At 47.7% G+C, this 20,085-nt stretch overlaps 1 protein-coding gene across 2 annotated transcripts in view; it reads right to left on the reverse strand.

Moving 5' to 3' along the window:
* The window catches only part of hsbp1b (heat shock factor binding protein 1b), a 41,650-nt gene extending 21,829 nt beyond the window's left edge, over window positions 1-19,821 (reverse strand). For both annotated transcript variants that reach the window (XM_085991765.1, XM_085991766.1), the window contains exons 1-2: window positions 19,664-19,821; window positions 440-506 (exon numbers count right to left, since the gene is read on the reverse strand). In XM_085991765.1, coding sequence (XP_085847891.1) covers window positions 440-506; window positions 19,664-19,708 — 112 coding nt within the window. In that variant the 5' untranslated portion in view covers window positions 19,709-19,821. The remainder of the gene's footprint in view (window positions 1-439; window positions 507-19,663) is intronic.
* Window positions 19,822-20,085: the final 264 nt, after the last annotated feature.

Here is a 20,085-nt window from a genome sequence, read left to right on the forward strand (position 1 = left end):
CGGAGCTACTTCCATTTCTCCATCGTTAGGAGAAAGACCATACAGGCTAGTAATGCAAGAGCATTGGGCTGCAGGGTTACCGTGCACAGAGGTCTTACCTTCAAAGGCAACTCTTAATACTGCACAGAGGGCATGCAAGATGTCTCTAGCACCAAATTCTCACCTAGGTTGGGTGCTGGAGTCAGTCTTAATTTTTACACAAAATTTACACAATATAAATTCACGGCAAAAATTCTAGTACAAGATTATCGCGATCCACTTAAAATCTGTGTCTATTACAGAATTACATAGAATTTACAGCATAGAAACATGCCATTCAGCCCAACTGGTCTATGCGGTGTTATTTTATGTTCCACACGAGCCTCCTCCCACCTTACTTCACCTAACCCTATCAAGTGTACACACTTGAAACTTCATTTGTCTTTGAAAGCAAGGATATTTCTACCAATGATCTGGTCGGACATTGTCTGGAATTTGTCCTGCATCTGTTGGAGCAACGTGGTAACCTGCAAAATACAAATGAACTAAGCTTTACCAGCTTGTAGCTTATTAAAAACAAGTTTAGACTTGCTTAATCGAAACTGGTTGCGTCAGTCGATGCTAGACCAATTTATAATATTGCACTTTAACCAGTTATTCAAAGCATTAACACTTCACTAAATATTTAAAGTGTTAACAAAACATCTTTTTAATAAGAGAGTTCTGATATGCAGACTTCAGACAATGCCATACTCCCTCAGTACTGCACTGAAATGTCAGCCTAGATTATGACCTCAAGTCTTGGAGTGGGGCTTAAACCCACAATCATCTGACTCAGAGGCAAGAGTAGTCACTGAGCCAAGGCTGGCATACGAGTTAAACAGGGCCTGTCAGCATTAATTTCCAAAAAGGCATGTCATGCTTGACCAAATGTATATAATTCTTTGAAGAAATAGCAGAGAGGATAGATCTAGGAAGCGCAGTGAATGTGGTTTCGATGAATTTTCAAAAAAACACAAAAGACATGCCAAAGATAACAGCATATGGAAATAAGGGAAATATCAGCACATTGATAGAGATGACATTTCGAAGCAAATAAAAGACAGGACAGTTGTGATGAGTGATGTTTCATAGAGGTCTCCGCTGGGGACGCTCTTATGATCTGGAAATTGAGGAAACAATATTGAAATTTGCTGAGAACCCCAAAGTGGGGCGTATAGCAAATTATAATGAGGATTGTGAAAGACTTCCAGAGGATATAGATCGGCTAGCAGGATGGGCAAATAGGTGGCAGGTGCAGTTTAATGTAGAAGAATTTAAGCACTACATTTTGGTAGAATTAGGAAAAGTAATGCACCTTAAATGGTAAGATATTAAAAGGAGTTGAGGGGGCAGAAGATCGCTATATACAGATACACAGATCATTAATGATGGTAGTTTAAATAGATAATACAATAAAAAAGGCTAAAGAGGATGCTTGGTTTTGCATCAAGATATTTAGAATTTAAAAGCGAAGAGGTAATGGTGAACTTATGTAAGAGCTTAGTTAGGTAGCAGTTGGAGTATTGTGTATCTCATCATAGGGAGGATATAGACACAACAAACAAGGCACAGTGTAGATTCACTAAGATGCCACCAGGGATAAGGGTTACAATTATGGAGAGAGACTTGAGAAATGAGCCATTCTTACCAGATCGGAGAAGATTGAGGGGGTGACCTGATAAGAGGTCTTTGAGATTATGACGGTTGTGGTAACTTAAATACTTGTTCCCACTGGTTGACAAGATGATAACCGAAAAGTTAGTAGACAGGTACAAAAATAATTTAAAAGCCTAATGGAATGTTGGCCTTTATCTCAAGGGAGCTGGAATACAAAAAGAGTGGAAGTTATGTTAAGTTATATAAAGCTCTGGTTTAAGAGTACTGTGCTCAGTTCTGGGCACCGCTACTCAGGAAGGATATACTGGTCTTGGAGGGGGTGACGTGCAGATTCACCAGAATGTTACTGGGGGTAAAAGGATTAAGTTATGAGGACAAGTTGCATAGACTAGGCTTGTATTCCCTGGAGTACAGAAAATTAAGTGGTGATCTAATTGAGGATGATTAAAGGATTTGATAGGGTGGATAGAAACGGTTTCTTCTGGTGGGGGGAGTCCAGAACAAGGGGGCATTACCTTAAAATTAGAACTAGGCCATTCAGGGGTGATGTCAGGAAACAGTTCTTCACTCAGGATAGTGGCTATCTGGAACTCACCCCCCCCAAAAAAGCTGGGGGGTCAATTGAAAATTTTAAAACTGAGATTGCTAGATTTTTGTTAGGCAAAGGTATTAAGGGATACAGAACCAAGGTGGGTAGAGGGAGTTAAGATACAGCTCAGCCATGATCTAAATGAACGGCGGGACAGGCTCGAGGGGCTGAATGGCCTACTCCTGTTCCTAGGAGAGGGCTCAAATTTAAGATGATAAAAGGGAAGGTTAGAAAAAAACACTTATTTTACACAGAGGGTGGGTCAAATGCAGAATTCTTTGCTAATAAATTATTTTAAAAGGGAATCAAATAACTGTCCATTAAAGGGTATGGGTGAGGCCAGGAGACTTTGATTAGGCCAAGTGTACTTGATGGGACCAATAACCTGCTTCTGTGCTGGAACATTATCGTTCTACAACTTTATAAAGTGGGCTTTGAAACCAGTATGCAGTCGACTGGAAACCAATGTTTGATGTGTGTCCCAGCTGTATGCTGGAGGCACAGGAAAAAAGGACAAATTCAATTTTCATACATAAAAAGGAAAAAAAAAAGTTTAAATAGAATACAGATGAGATGATATATATTCTTTATTTTAAGCTTCATAAGACAAAAAGACAAGAGCTTGCAGCCAAAGTATGTAGTAAATCTAAAATTCTTTTTTCCAAAAGTTTATGTTTAGTTTTATCTTAACTACAGTAATAAAGCTGTGCCCATCTCAGTAACACTGCAGTATTAGATTGGTTGGTGAAAAATCACCTAATACTGCAGTTTTTTTTTACAAAAAGCCACACTGCCTACAGAATTCGCTGCACAAGGGTTAAACAATTTGCATTTGTACAGTACTTCGAAATGCAACATCTCAAGAAGGTTCACAAAGGAGAGAAGTGGACCAAATGACAGAAGAATTAGAATAGTTGGCTGAGTGCACAGCAGAGAAAAATGCTGAAAGTCTGAGGAGACTTTTGACGGCAGGGAATAGAGGAGCCAAGTGCATTAGTTTATGGAGGTAGTCCCAGAGAGCAAGAACTAGGTGACTGAAAACTCTGCAACCAATTTGGAACAATTTGGAGTTTGTGTAGGGTGCATCTCAGTAGATAATGACTTGATGAAGTCAGGCTAAAAAGGTCACAAAAGTGTGGCTAAGTTTTTCAACAGGCAGAGTCAAGATATGGGCAAAAGTGTGCAACTTTGCAGAGGTTGAATCATGCAGCTTTAGTGATGGTTAGGATATGGATTTGAACAGGGGGCAAACATACGGGCCTAGAAATTTGAATACGTTGCGACCATTTTCATAATTCAAGTGGACACAGTATAGAAATTTCATCATAAATAATAATAATAAACTTTATTGTCATTGTTAGTGCACAAGTGCAGTACAACGAAATGTAGGCTTGTGGCTCCCGAGAGTGTACATTTTGATTAAGAAATTTAACATTCAACATTCATTTGGCTTGTAATACATTAACATAAACATAATGAAGTGCATTGGCAGATGTGCAGGCTTTAGAGTTTATTTGTAGAGTTCAGTAGGATGACAGCCCTGGGAAAGAAGCTGTTCCTAAATCTGGTCGTTCGGGTGCGAATGCATCTGTAGCGTCTCCCAGATGGCAGGAGGCCGAACAGACTGTGGCTGGGGTGGGTAGGGTCTTTGATGATGGTCAGTGACCTCCGTAAACAGCGTTTCTGATAGATGTTCTCTATGGTCGGTAGCCGGGTACCGGTAATGCGTTGGGCAGTTTTGACTACCCGCTGCAGGGCTTTCCAGTCATAGGAGCTACAGCTGCCATACCACACTGTGATACAGTTCATCAGGATGCTCTCTATTGTGCAGCGGTAAAAGTTAGAGAGGATCAGGGGTGACAGGTTACATCCCTTCAGCCTCCTTAGGAAATATAGGCGCTGCTGGGCCTTCTCCACCAAAGAGGAGGTATTGAGGGACCAGGAGAGGTCTTTGTGATGTGGACTCCGAGGAACTTAAAGCTGTCCACCCTTTCCACCACAGCCCCATGGATGTGGATGGGGGTGTGACTTCCGCCTTTAGACTTCCTGAAGTCCACAATGATTTCCTTGGATTTTTTTGATGTTAAGGGCCAGGTTGTTATCGGCGCACCACTTCATGAGATGCTGGACCTCCTCCCTGTAGGCTGACTCATCGTTGTTGGTGATCTGGCCTACCACCGTGGTATCATCCGCAAACTTGATGATGGTGTTGGAACCATGAACAGCCACACAGTCATGGGTGAAGAGGGAGTAGAGGAGGGGGCTCAGCACACAACCTTGTGGAGCCCCCGTGTTCAGGGTCGGGGGGGGGGGGGCGTTGGTGTGGTTACCTAATTTGACAGACTGGGGTCTGTTAGTTAGGAAGTCCAGGGTCCAGTTGCAAAGGGAAGTGTTCAGGCCAAGAGTGTGGAGTTTGGTGGCCAGCTTGTTGGGGACGATAGTGTTGAATGCTGAGCTGTAGTCTATGAACAGCATTCTGATGTAGGTCTCTCTACCATCTAAGTGATTCAATGCAGAATGTAGAGCAGTTGTGATTGCATCCTCCATTGATCTGTTTGCACGATAGGCAAACTGGTGTTGGTCAAGAGAGGCGGGAACACTGGCTTTGATGTGAGCCAGGACCAGTCTCTCAAAACACTTCATTATGATGGGTGTGAGTGCAGCAGGTCGATAGTCGTTCAGACACGTCACAGCCGTTTGCTTTGGCACAGGAATAATGGTAGCGGTCTTGAAGCATGTAGGGACTACTGCCTGGGCCAATGACAGATTGAAGATGGCGGTGAAGACATCAGCCAGCTGATCAGCACATTCTTTGAGTACCCATCCAGGGATGCTATCAGGTCCAGCAGCCTTACGTGTGTTCACTCCGCGTAGAACACCCCTTACGTCGGAGGTCGACAGAGTGAGCACCTGGTCTTCCGGGGGTGGCAAGGCTTTGTTAGCCGGCTCCCTGTTGTCCCTGTCAAAGCAAGCGTAGAAGTTGTTAAGCTCCTCCGGAAGGGAGGCATCGCTAACCGGGGGGGCTGGTGTTTTTACTCTTGCAGTCAGTGATGGACTGGATGCCTTGCCACATGCGCCGGGGGGGTCCGAGTTGTTGTGGAAATGATCCTCAATCCGCAGTGTCTGTTTCCTTTTGGCAGTCCTGATACCCTTTTTTAGGTTGGTCCTAGCTGCACTGTAAGCCGCCGCGTCGCCAGATTTAAATGCTACGTCGCGTGCTTTCAACAGTGAGCGGACCTCCCCGTTCATCCAGGGTTTCTGGTTGGGGTATGTCCTGCTATTTTTATGGGTCGTGACGACCTCGACGCAACTGTTGATGTAGAATAGCACTGTGGATGCGTATTCCTCGATGTCAGTATGGGCAAACATGCTCCAATCAGTGCGTTCGAAGCAATCCTGAAGCTCCGAGACTGCCCCCTCTGGCCATACTTTCACTGATCTTACTGATGTTTTCACTCTTTTGATGAGCGGTTTGTATGCCGGGGCTAGAAACAGGGAGAGGTGGTCAGACTTCCCAAGGTGGGGGCAGGGAATGGCCTTATAAGCATCTACAATGCTCGTGTAGACTTGATCCAGTGTGTTCTCCCCTCTTGTGGGGCAGGAAACATTCTGGTGGAATTTCGAGAGTACAGATTTTAGGTTTATGTGATTGAAGTCCCCCGCGACGATAAAAGCTCCGTCTGGGTGCGCAGTTTGTTGTTCGCTGATGGCCCTGTAGAGGTCCTTCAGTGCTAGTTTGGCATTAGCGTGTGGTGGGATGTAGACAGCAGTGATGATAACAGCCGTGAATTCCCGAGGCAGGTAGAAGGGTCTGCACCTTACCATGAGGAATTCCAAGTCAGCCGAACAGGATCTATCGATTATGTCCGTGTTAGTGCACCAGGCATTGTTAGTGTAAATGCACAAACCGCCTCCCTTGCTCTTACCAGAGTCTGCAGTTCTGTCGCCACGGAAGACCATGCATCCTTCTAGCTGAATGGTGGTGTCAGGGATGCCGTTGTTCAACCAGGTCTCTGAAGATCATGGCACAGCATTCCTTTGTCCTTTTCTGTGAGGAGAGATCAAGTTTGATCTCATCCATTTTATTTTCCAGTGACCTAACGTTGGCCAGGAAAATACTTGGGAGGGAGGGTTTGTGTGGGGCCCTCTTCAGCCTATTTTGGATTCCGGCCCTCTTGCCCCGCTTCTGTTTGCGCTCTCTGCGCGGTCTGCGCCGACTTCCGGCTGGGGAAGGACGCCACGCTGGTCCCGGGGATCGGGCGATGTCGGGAGGCAGATCGACGGCGCCGAGTGTGAGCCGCACGCAATCGGCCCCGATATCGAGGAGCGTCTGCCGGCTGTACAGTAGGTCCGCCCTCAATTCCCGCATTAGCAGAGTCCAGAAGAGACTCAGAAAGAGGGTAAAAATGCTCAGTCTAGGGAGAGACAAAGCCGCTGTGTCCATGTGCGCCGCCATTTTTTTTTTTTTTTTTTTTTTTATAAAACACACACTTCACTGAAATCCTAATGATAATGCCGGAAAAAATGCTAAGTGATCCCAGTTTCTATGTGATCATAAATAACACCATGCTTGGAACTGTGTTCCAAGGAACTAAGGTGGTACCGCACATTTTATGACAGCTCAGTTCTTTGATTTGCCATAATACACTATAACAGTTTATGAATTAAGCTGCTTTATATAGTGTACAATATTGCTTGGGGGGGGGGGGTTCCATCAGGAATTGGGGGAATGAGGGAGAGGGAGTCTCGGGGAGCATGTGATCCTGGAGAACAGAGAGAAAGGGAGATGGGAATGGGGGGTGGAAAGTCAGGGAAGAGAGGGAGACTAGGAAATGAAGGTCAGGGATGTGGACTCGGGAGAGAGGCAGACTGGGGGGTCAGGGAGAGAGGTAGACTGGGTAATGAGGGTCAGGAAAGAAAGGCAGGGAATGGAGGTCAGGGAGGGAAGGGAAATGGGGAGAGGGGGGAATGGGGGAAGTCAGAGGGTTGGGAATTGGGGCTCAGGCAGTTGAGAGAGAAGGGAACTGGGGGATTGGGGATCGAGCTGGACCAAGAGAGGCAGACTGGGAATTGGGTGGGCACGGGACCAGCATTTTGGCAGAGCCGGAAGCAGCAGCAGCAGCGTGGCGAGTGGGAGCATTGCCAGTAAAAGGGCATCGGCAGCGGGTGGAGGCGGAGCAGCGCGGCAGAGCGACTACAAGAGGCCCCAGAGGCTCAGGTAGGCCTCACCAATCTCCAATCTCAGGCAAGGAGAGAGGTAAAAAGTATTCAAGGTGTGACGTCACCACAAAACAGGTAGCTGATTGGTTGGAGTATTTCTCTCGTTTTAAAACTTTAAGTCTGTGGTTTATAGTTTTTAAGGTTGCTGTGGTGTACCAAGGCCTTTCTGGTGCAGAGTGACTGTTGGTAAACCATTTAACTGGTGTAACTAGAGGGATTGATTTAATTTAAATCCAATTAATTAAAGGGGATAATAGCATCTAAAATCGGGCAGAGGGTGTCCATAACTAACAATAAAAAATTTAATTAATTACATAGAATGGAGCAGGTGATGTGTTACTGTTGCGAGATGTGGGAGCCGGTGAACCCCATTGAGGCTCACGATGATTACGTCTGTGACAAGTGTCTGCTGCTACAGGAACTCCAGCTCCATGTTGATGAGCTGGAGTCTGAGCTTCAGACACTGCGACACATCAGGGAGGGGGAGAAGTACCTGGACTCTGTGTATCAGGAGGTGGTCACACCTATGAAGTTAAGTAATTCAGATGTAGCCCATGGTCACGGACAGGATGGCGTGACTACGAGTGAGGCAGGTACGGGGATCCAGGAGGTAGAGCTGGAGGAGCCGCAGCCCTTGCTCTTGACCAACAGGTTCGAGGTTCTTACTCCCTGTGGGGACAGGAGCAGGGACTGCAGGGAGGATGAGCAACCTGGCCACAGCACTGTGGAACGGGGGGCCATTCAAGAGGGGGGAGTAAATAGAAATGTTGTAGTGGTAGGGGATAGTATTATTAGGGGGATAGATAGAGTTCTCTGCAGCTGAGAGCGAGAGTCCCGAAGGCTGTGTTGCCTACCCGGTGCCAGGGTTAAGGACATCTCCTCTGGGCTGGAAAGAAACCTGCAGTGGGAGGGGGTGGATCCAGTTGTCGTGGTCCATGTTGGTACAAACGACGTAGATAGGACTAGGAAGCCGGTTCTGTTAAAGGAGTATGAGCAGCTAGGGGTCAAATTAAAAAACAGAACCTCAAGGGTAATAATCTCTGGATTATTACCTGAGCCACGAGCGAATTTGGCTAGGACAAATAAAATTAGAGAGTTAAATGCGTGGCTCAAAGACTGGTGTGGGAGAAATGGGTTTTGCTTCCTGGGACACTGGCACCAGTACTGGGGCAGGAGGGAGCTGTTCCATTGGGATGGGCTTCACTTGGCCGGTGCTGGGACTAGAGTCCTGGCAGATCATATAACTAGGGCTGTAGAGAGGGCTTTAAACTAACTAGTGGGGGTGGGGGGGGGGGGGGGCGTTCCTAGAGAGCAAATAATAAAAATGACAACAGAGAAGGTCATAGACTTAGGTAGCAGTGGGGAAATTAAAAACCAGAGCATGTCAGGAAGAGGCAGAAGGTATGCAGTAAAAGGTAAAGTAATAAAAAGGGCAAAAGCAGGAACTAAGTGTCACAAAACATATTTGAAAGTTCTCTATCTGAATGCACGTAGCATTCGTAACAAAATAGACGAGTTAATGGCACAAATAACTACATATGGGTATGATCTTGTGGCCATTACAGAAACATGGCTGCAGGGTGACAATGCCTGGGAATTAAACATACCAGGTTATTTAACGATCAGGAAGGACAGGCAAGAAGGAAGGGGAGGTGGGGTGGCTATGTCAATAAAGGAAGGAATCACTGTAATACAGAGAAATGATATTGGGTCAAAAGATCAGGATAATGAGGCCTCCGAACAGTTGCAACTCTGTTGGACGGAGTATCAATCAGGAAATAGTTGAGGCTTGTAATAAGGGAGCATCTATAATTATGGGGGATTTTAACTATCATATTAATTGGACAAATAAAATTGGGCAGGGCTGCCTTGAGGATGAGTTCATTGAGTGTATTAGGGATGGGTTTCTTGAGCAGTATGTAACTGAACCGACCAGGGGGCAAGCAACCTTAGATCTGGTCCTGTGTAATGAGACAGGATTAATTAAAAATGTCCTAGTAAAGGATCCCCTTGGAATGAGTGACCATAACATGGTTGAATTCCATATTCAATTAGAGGGTGAGAAGGTTGGATCTCAAACAAGCGTGCAAAGCTTGAATAAAGGAGACTATGAAGGTATGAGAGCGGAATTGAGAAGAGTGGATTGGGAAAATAGATTAAAGGGTAAGACGATACATGATCAGTGGTGTACATTTAAGGAGTTATTTTACAACTTCCAAAAAAAATATATTCCAGAGAAGAAAAGGGCGTAAAAGAAAAGACAGCCATCCGTGGCTAAGTAAAGAAATTAAGGATAGTGTTCGACTAAAAACAAGGGCATAAGGTAGCCAAATCTAGTGGGAGGATAGAGGATTGGGAAAACTTTAAAAGACAGCAAAAAATAACAAAAAGATTGATTAAGGGAAGATAGATGATGAAAGTAAATTAGCAAAAAATATAAAAAGATAGTAAGAGTTTTTATAGTTATATAAAAAGAAAAAGGGTGGCTAAAGTAAATGTTGGTCCCTTAGAGGCTGAGACCGGGAAATTAATGGTGGGAAATATGGAGATGGCAAAAACACAATGAATATTTTGTATCAGTCTTTACAGTAGAGGACACTAAGAATATCCCAACACTGGACAAACAGGGGGCTATGGGGGGGGGGGGGAGGAGCTAAACACGATCAAAATCACTAAGGAAGTGGTACTCGGTAAAATAATGGGACTCAAGGCGGATAAATCACCTGGACCTGATGGCTTACATCCTAGGGTCTTGAGGGAAGTGGCGGTAGGGATTGTGGATGTGATATACCTATCAATTCAGTTCATGAAAAGCGACGAGTTAAGTTAGTAACTATAGGTTTTTATTGGCTAAATAACAGAGCCCACCCTCGTGGGTGATCGGATCCAACAAGGAGGAATACCAGCCAGTCGACCACCTTTATACCTGGGCAAGCAGGCGGAGCCAGCTGTGGTCAGCCCAGGTATAACAGCGTGACAAGAGGTGACCTTGTGTAGTGATACAACAGTGTAAACAGTGATAACCATAGTGTAACGATAGTGAACGATAAAAGTGGTTTACCACATTCACCCCTTGTTTAAATTTGAGTCCGGTGGGGTGAAGTGTACTACCAGTTCGGGTATGTCAGTCTGTCCGGAGGCCTCGTAAGCCTTTCTGATCGGCGCAGCAGCGGCGGCGGTGTTGCAGTATCCGATGTTAATGCTGGTGTCTGCGTGGTCGGCGAAGGCTCGTGGGGTTCCGGCATGCCGTCTACCTGGGCTGGATTTGGGGGGGTGGTGGGGGGGCAACGGTGGTGTCTCAGGGGTGCGAGGTCTCGTAAGGAGACTGTGTCCTCCCGCCCGTCTGGGTATGCCACATAGGCGTACTGGGGGTTGGCGTGCAGGAGGTCCACCCTCTCGACCAGGGGGTCCGTTTTATGGGCCCTCACGTGCTTTCGCAGCAAGACGGGCCCCGGAGAAGTCAGCCATGTTGGTAGCGAGGTTCCCGTAGTCGACTTCCTGGGGAAAACAAACATTCGTTCATGGGGGGTGGCGTTAATGGCAGTGCAAAGCAGTGACCGGATGGAATGCAGCGCTGCCGGGAGGACTTCCTGCCAGCGAGAGGTTGGGAGGCCCTTAGACTTTAAGGCTAAGAGAACGGCCTTCCAGACAGTCGCGTTCTCTCTTTCCACCTGGCCGTTCCCTCGGGGGTTGTAGCTGGTGGTCCTGCTTGCAGCAATACCTCTCGCTAGTAGGAACTGGCGAAGTTCCTCGCTCATGAAGGATGAGCCCCGGTCGCTATGTATATAGTTCGGGAACCCGAACAAGGCGAAGAGGTAGTTCAGGCATTTGATGACCGTGGTACTGGTCATGTCTGGGCAGGGGAAGGCAAAGGGGAAACGGGAGTACTCATCAATAATGTTGAGGAAGTACACATTACGGTCAGAGGACGGGAGGGGCCCCTTAAAAATCGATGCTCAAGCGCTCGAAGGGGCGGGTGGCCTTGATCAGGCTTGCTCTGTCCGGCCTAAAGAAATGCGGTTTGCATTCGGCACAGGTTTGGCAGTTCCTGGTCATGGTCCTGACCTCCTCGATGGAGTAGGGCAGGTTGCGGGCCTTAATGAAGTGGTAAAGTCTGGTGACCCCGGGGTGGCAGAGGTCGTCGTGGAGGGTCTGCAGTCTATCAATTTGCGCGTTGGCGCATGTACTTCGTGATAGAGCATCTGGCGGTTCGTTCAGTTTACCAGGCCGGTACAAGATATCATAATCGTAGGTGGAGAGCTCGATTCTCCACCTCAAGATCTTGTCGTTCTTGATTTTGCCCCTCAGCTTGTTATTAAACATAAAAGCGACCGAACGCTAGTCGGTGAGGAGGGTAAATCGTTTGCCTGCCAGGTAATGCCTCCAGCGTCGTACTGCCTCCACGATCGCCTGGGCCTCCTTCTCGACCGAAGAGTGTCGGATCTCAGGGCCCTGGAGGGTCCTTGAGAAGAAGGCCACAGGTCTCCCCGCCTGGTTAAGGGTTGCAGCTAGGGCGAAGTCGGATGCATCGCTCTCCACTTGGAAAGGGATAGACTCATCCACCGCGTGCATTGTGGCCTTAGCAATGTCTCCCTTTATGAGGGAGAAGGCTGCGCATGCTTCTGCCGTCAGGGGGAAGGAGGTGGACTTCATGAGGGGTCTGGCTTTGTCCGCATAATTGGGCACCCATTGGGCATAGTAGGCGAAGAGTCCCAGGGTTCTCTTCAGCGCCTTTGGACAGTGGGGGAGGGGAAGCTCCATGAGGGGGCGCATTCTTTCGGGGTCGGGGCCGATGACTCCGTTCTCTACTACGCAGCCGAGGATGGCAAGACGCGAGGTGTTAAACATACATTTCTCCTTATTGTAGGTGAGGTTCAGCCGTTGGGCCGTACGGAGGAATCTCTCCAAATTAACATCATCGTCCTGCCGGTCGCGGCCGCAGATGGTGACGTTATCTAGATAAGGGAACGTGGCATGCAGCCCGTTCTGGTCAACCATCCGGTCCATCTCCCTTTGGAAGACCGAAACCCCGTTGGTGACGCCGAAGGGAACCCTAAGGAAGTGGTAGAGGCGGCCATTCGCCTCGAAGGCGGTATACTGGCGGTCCTCAGGGCCGATAGGGAGTTGGTGATAGGCCGACTTAAGGTCAATGGTAGAGAATAGCCGGTACTGTGCAATCTGATTGACCATATCAGATATGCGGGGAAGGGGGTATGCGTCCAGCTGGGTGTACCGGTTTATGGTTTGGCTGTAGTCAATGACCAGGCGGTTTTTATTGCCGGTCTTAACGACTACGACCTGGGCACGCCTGGGGCTGGTGCTCCCCTCGATGATGCCCTCCTTCAGGAGACGCTGCACCTCAGAGCTAATAAAAGCTCTGTCCCCGGCGCTGTACCGCCTGCTCTTGGTAGCGATGGGTTTACAGTCGCGGGTGAGGTTAGCGAACAGGGAGGGGGGGGCGGGACCTTGAGGGTGGATAGGCCGCAGGTGGTACGCGGTGGGCGGTTTGAAAGCTGCTGGTTGTAGACTGTGAGTGGGGGGAGGGGTCCACCGTATGCCAAAGTGACACTGGAGGTGGCATTGGAAATCCAGCCCTAATAGTATGGCAGCGCAGAGCTGGGGCAGGACGAGAAGTTTAAAATTTTTATACTCCGTGCCCCTAACCGACAGGGTCACAACACAGTAGCCGCTGATGTCTGTAGATTGGGACCTCGACGCCATTGAGATCCGGTTGCGCGTTGGCCGGACAGTGAGGGAGTAGTGGCTCACCGTGTCTGGATGGATGAAACTCTCCGTGCTTCCGCTGTCGAACAGGCAGGTCGTGGCGTGGCCGTTTACTTTGATGTCCATCATGGACTTGGACAGGTGATGCAGGCGAGCTTGGTCAAGTGTGACGGAGGCTAGTGTATGGCTGAGCGAGCTGCTGTAGTCTGCGGGTGAGGCGGTGGTCGGGTCTGGAGACAAGGTGGCGGTCGAGTGTGGTGAACAAAATGGCGGCGCCCACGACGTTGAATAAGATGGCGAAGAAGATGGCCGCCCCCACAACTCGCATGAGGCACTGCTGGCGTCTGTGGCCTTGATCAAAGATGGCCGCCCCCACGACTCACGAGGGGATACTGGCATCTGTGGCCTTGATGAAAGATAGCCGCCCCCACAACTCGCATGAGGCACTGCTGGCATCTGTGGCTTTCCCCCTGCAGGCCTTCGCGAAGTGGCCTTTCTTGTGGCAGTCGGAGCAGGTCGCGTTTCATGCAGGGCAGCGTGCCCTCGGGTGTTTCACCTGGCCACAGAAGAAGCAGCCGGCGGCCCGATCGCGGGGCTCTGATGTCGCAGCCGGTACCGGGGGTGGCGGTCCCGATCGGTTCCGGGACACCGACGCTGTGGTAGGTCCCAGAGGCGGCGGTGCGAGGGGTATTGCGGCCGGGGTCGGGCCTGAGTCCCAGGGTCGCGCAGCACAGTACCTGGAGTACGCCTCGAGGTCCCGATGGGCCACTTCCAAGGAGCGAGCGAGGGTAGCAGCTGTTTTCAGGTCGCGGTCCTTTGATTCCAGCAGTCTTTGCCGTGAGTAGTCTGACCGAAGGCCTTTCACGAAGGCATCTCGGATGTTTCCATCTGTATGTTCTGCAGCTGTTACGGCTTTAAAGTCACAGTCCCTGCCGAGTATTTGCAGCGCCCGTAAGAAATCAACAACTGACTCTCCTGGCTGTTGCGAGCGGGATCTTAGGAGATGCCTGGCGTACATTGAGTTTACAGGGCTCCGATACTGTTCTTTTAGCAGGTTGAGGGCGTCTTCGTATGTGGCAATGTCCCGGATGAGTGCAAATACTTTAGGGCTCACCTGAGCTGTCAGAACTCTTAGTTTGGATGCCGGAGGCACGCCGGATTCTCCCAGGTAGGCTTCGAAGCAGCTCAGCCAGTGTTCGAAGTCGAGGGCTGAATTCGCAGCCTGTGGGTTTAGATCCAGGTACGGCGGCCGGAGGGCTCGTAGCCAGGCCGGCTGCTGGGGCTGTTGTAGATGGCCGTTTGGCTGAGGCTGTACGTCTGACTGGTCGTTTGGCTGCTCCGTTGTAGACATTTCAAAATTTAGCCAATAAAGTTGATATACCTATCAATTCAGTTCATGAAAAGCGACGAGTTAAGTTAGTAACTATAGGTTTTTATTGGCTAAATAACAGAGCCCACCCTCGTGGGTGATCGGATCCAACAAGGAGGAACACCAGCCAATCGACCACCTTTATACCTGGGCAAGCAGGCGGAGCCATGGGCGGAGTCAGCTGTGGTGAGCCCAGGTATAACAGCGTGACAAGAGGTGACCTTGTGTAGTGATACAACAGTGTAAACAGTGATAACCATAGTGTAACGATATAAACAGTGATAACCATAGTGTAACGATAGTGAACGATAAAAGTGGTTTACCACAGGATGCATTGGTAATAATTTTCCAAAACTTCCTGGACTCAGCAAAGGTCCCGGCAGACTGGAAAACTGCTAATGTAACACCCTTATTTAAAAAGGGCAGTAGACAGAAGGCTGGAAACTATAGACCGGTTAGCCTAACATCTGTGGTAGGTAAAATATTAGAGTCCATTATTAAGGAGACAGTAACAGGGTATTTGGATAATCATAATTTAATAGGACAAAGTCAGCATGGTTTTATGAAGGGGAAGTCATGTTTGACAAATTTGCTGGAGTTCTTTGAGGAAGTAACATATAGGGTGGATAAAGGGAAACCAGTGGACGTAGTGTATTTAGACTTCCAAAAGGCATTTGACAAGGTGCCACACAAAAGATTATTGCTTAAGATAAAAAATCACGGGATTGGGGGTAATATTCTGGCATGGATAAAGGATTGGCTATCTAACAGAAGGCAGAGAGTTGGGATAAATGGTTCATTCTCAGACTGGCAATCAGTAACTAGTGGTGTTCCACAGGGGTCAGTGCTGGGTCCCCAACTCTTTACAATCTATATTAACGATTTGGAGGAGGGGACCGAGTGTAACATATCAAAGTTTGCAGATGATACTAAGATGGGAGGGAAAGTAGTGAGTGAGGAGGACATAAAAAACCTGCAAGGGGACATAGACAGGCTAAGTTAGTGGGCAGAGATTTGTCAGATGGAATACAATACTGGAAAGTGTGAGGTTATGCACTTTGGCAGGAAAAATCGTAGAGCAAGTTATTATCTTAATGGCAAGAAACTGGAAAGTACTGAAGTACAAAGGGATCTGGGGGTCCTGGTGCACGAAACTCAAAAGGTTAGTATGCAGGTGCAGCAAGTGATTAAGAAGGCCAATGGAATGTTGGCTTTCATTGCTAGGGGGATAGAATATAAAAATAGGGAGGTATTGCTTCAGTTGTACAAGGTATTGGTGAGACCGCACCTGGAATACTGCATACAGTTTTGGTGTCCATACTTAAGAATAGACATACTTGCTCTCGAGTCAGTACAAAGAAAGTTCACTCGGTTAATCCCAGGGATGAGGGGATGGACATATGAGGAGAGGTTGAGTAGATTGGGACTCTACTCATTGGAGTTCAGAAGTATGCGAGGCGATCTTATTGAAACATATAAGATTGTGAAGGGGTTGGATCGGGTGGATGCAGGGAGGATGTTCCCGATGATGGGTGAAACTAGAACTAGGGGGCATAGTCTTAGAATAAGGGGCTGCTCTTTCAAAACTGAGATGAGGAGGAACTACTTCACTCAGAGGGTGGTAGGTCCATGGAATATGCTGCCCCAAAAAGCTGTAGAAGCTACATCATTACATAAATTTAAAACAGAAATAGACAGTTTCCTAGAAGTAAAGGGAATAAAAGGGTTATGGGGAGCGGGCAGGAATTTGGACGAGTCTAGGTTCAGATCGGTCATGGCCCTGTGGGTAGCGGAGCGGGCCCAGGGGCCGTGTAGCCTGATCCTGCTCCTATTTCGTGTGTCTAATTCTGTTAGATTCAGGAGATGGTTCTGTGATAGTAGATTGGCGGTTAGGATCAGATCAGCCATGATCTTATTGAATGGCGGAGCAGGCTCGAGGGGCCGATTGGCCTACTCCTGCTCCTATTTCTTATGTTCTTATGAAGCCTGGGGGCTTTACTGTGGATAAACAGTGATAGGTATTTCCACTGGTCGGCAAATGGAGAATAAGGGACCTGAAGACTGAGAATTCTCACTGAAAAACAACCAAAGGGGAAGGGAGAAGAAAGGCTCTTGGCCCATGGAATGTTTCACAAGTGGCTACTGAGGTAGAGATTTAAAATGGAATGGCTAAGTATTTGAAAAGGAGGAATATAAAAGGATTTTGGGGGGGGGGGGGAATGGCATTACAGGAGAGAGTGCCAGCGACGGCACATGCACTGCGGGCTGAATGAAAACTACAGCACAGGAGGAGGCCAATCATTCGATGAAAACTCTGCTTGAGTCCGTGCCAGGGAATGGTTTCGAACTGTTGATGTTGAGATGAGTTTAGGACACGGTGCCCTGTGAAAAGTGCTCCAAGCACAGCCCACTGCTCCTTGTGCAATCTCTCAGTTTGGTTCAGGTCAATCCGTGCAGGCTATTTTTGATGTGTGAAGTTCAAGTACAGATCAGCTCTGACTGAGGCTCCCAATTTAGAGGCGTCACCTTCACACAGAACCTGAATTCAAGCCAGAGCCCAAGGAGATAGGGAGAGATATTGGGCCTATTAAAAGTGGCATTATGCAGTGCAGGTGGATTCTGGCTGTATTTTCAGGGTCAATATCAGTGGGTTATAGGATTACCACTAGCTACAGGTAGGATATTGGGGCGCTATCCCTCGTCCTACCAGTTACATACAGAGACTTTCAATGCACTACTGTTGGTTATGAGTGAAATCTGAGTGTTGCCAGTGTTACTATTAGTGCAATTACAGGGAGTTACTGGTGGAATCAAAGTTCCTCCCACCTCTGCTTTTGCCTTTGTGAATCATTCCCCCAACTTCGATTTACCCTCTTCCCTGCCCTCGGTTTCCCTTCTTAGCTGTGGATTTGTGAAAGGCAGGTCATGCCTGATGAACCGGACTGAATTTTTTGAGGAGGTGACTAAAGTAGTGGACAAGGGAATGTATAGGGATGTTATTTATATGAACTTCCAGAAGGCATTGGATAAGGTCCCACATAAGAGACTGTTCACTAAGGTAGAAGCCCACAGAATGGAGGGCACATTTTTGACCTGGTTAGGAAATTTGCTGAGCTGCAGGAAACAGAGAGTAGGGATAATGGACAGGTATTCAAATTGGCAGGATGTGACTAGTGGTGTCCCGCAGGGATCTGTGTTGGGGCCTCAACTATTCACAGTATTTATTAATGACTTAAATGATGGCATAGAAAGTCATATATCCAAATTTGCCGATGACACAAAGATAGGCGGCATTGTAGGCGGTGTAGATGAAAGCATAAAATTACAAAGGGGTATCGACAGATTAAGTGAATGGGCAAAACTGTGGCAAATGGGTTTCAATGTAAGCAAATGTGAGGTCATCCACTTTGGACCTAAAAAGGATAGAACTGGGTACTTTCTAAATGGTGAAAAGCTAAAACACCAGTGGATGTCCAGGTACATAGATCATTAAAATGTAATGAACAGGTACAGAAAATATTCAAAGAGGCTAATAGAATGCCGGCCTTTATATCTAGAGGGCTAGAGTACAAGGGGGTAGAAGTTATGCTGCAGCTACACAAAACCCTGGTTAGACCACACCTGGAGTACTGTGAGCAGTTCTGGGCACCACACCTTAGGTAGGATATATTGCCCTTGAAGGGAGTGCAGCGTAGGTTTACCAGAATGATACCCGGACTTTAAGGGTTAAGTTACGAGGCGAGATTACACAAATTAGGGTTGTGTTCCCTAGAATTTAGAAGGTTAAGAGGTGATCTGATTGAAGTTTTCAAGCTATTAAGAGGAACAGGTAGGGTAGATAGAGAGAAACTATTTCCGTTGGTTGGGGATTCTAGGACTAGGGGGCATAGTCTAAAAATTAGAGCCAGACCTTTCAGGAGTGAAATTAGGAAACACTTCTACACACAAAGTGTGGTCGAAGTTTGGAATGCTCTTCCACTAACGGCAGTTGATGCTAGATCAATTGTAACTTTAAATCTGAGTGTGATAGATTTTTGTTAACCAAAAGGTATTAAGGGACATGGGCCAAAGGCGGGTATATGGAGTTAGGTCGCAGATCAGCCATGATCTCATTGAATGGCAGAACAGGCTCGAGGAGCTCAATGGCCTACTCCCGTTCCTATGTTCCAACGTTGCCTGCTCACAGATAGCCTACTAGTTCTGGGACAACAACTGCTGCCACGAAACCGCGAGCAAAGATACTCAACTACAGGAGACCCATCTTTTATAAAGATATAAAATGCAGCAGAATTTGAGGATGTCCTGATCAGATACCACAAAGTCAGATGTCATGTGGTCCACACATCATGTGATCAAATCTCCAGGCGTTTAAAACTGAGGTGAGGAGGAATTTCTTCACTCAGAGGGTTGTGAATCTTTGGAATTCTCTACCCAAAAGGGCTGTGGATGCTGAGTCGTTGAGTATAGTCGAGGCGGAGATAGATTGATTTTTGGACTCACGGGGAATCAAGGGATATGGGGATCGGGCGGGAAAGTGGAGTTGAGGTTGAAGATCAGCAACAATCTTATTGAATGGAAGAGTAGGCTCGAAGGGCCGTATGGCCTACTCCTGCTCCCAATTCTTATGTTCTTAATCTAGTACACGGTTCTCAAAATAATCTGCTCCCTATTGATTGACCATGGCAATACTGGAATAGCAAATTGTACAATTTGTTATAGGACATAAAAAACTACATGAAAAAGGAAGCTAGTCCTGATTTGTCATTTAAACATAAATATTAAATAGAAACAAATGATTAAATAAGGAGTTTAAAGATAAATATTAAATAAAAACAACTGAGTCTGGGGTTCTACCTCTAAAGCCCTTTCAGAAACACTTTTTCCTCCCAATGCATCTTTCACACTTTGTTCTCGAGTTCTTTTTATTTTCCCAGTTCTTAAGTTTGCTTCCCTCTTCCCAGCCCCATCGGGACAAGGGGCAGCCTGTGTTTGGGTGAAGCTGCAGCCTAGGAAACACAAGCACCAAAGGCAGGAAGGGGGAGCGGCCTGCGCTCGCCAGCAGAGCCTGAGCCTGAGCCTGAGCCGCCAGCCCGGCCAGCTCCGCTCACCGCCGCAACACTCACCACGGCGGTCAGATCCTGCACCGTCTTGGGGTCCGTTTCCGACATCCCGAGTGCTGTGATTTTTTTTTCAGCTGAAGAAGGCGGCCTCGGCAGCTCAATCTCACCACGGCAAGCCCCGCTCCCCGCACCGCCACCGCCAGGCTCTCGCGAGAACTCAGCTGCATCATGGGAGTTGTAGTCCTCACTCTGCCAACACCCCCCTGGTCAGTAGACAATGCTGGGAACACCCAGGTAGCATCTGTGGAGAGAGATGCAGAGTTAACGTTACTCTGCTAACCCCTGGTCAATAGACCATGCTGGGAACACTCAGGCAGCAAGTCAGGCAGTATCTGGGCAGAGAGAAGCAGAGTTAACATTACTCTGCTAACCCCTGGTCAATAGACCATGCTGGGAACACTCAGGCAGCAAGTCAGGCAGTATCT

The sequence above is a fragment of the Somniosus microcephalus genome, chromosome 6 (genome assembly GCF_052327205.1).
Source record: "Somniosus microcephalus isolate GS21.2 chromosome 6, FLI_Smic_1.0, whole genome shotgun sequence".
NCBI classification, from domain to species: domain Eukaryota; kingdom Metazoa; phylum Chordata; class Chondrichthyes; order Squaliformes; family Somniosidae; genus Somniosus; species Somniosus microcephalus.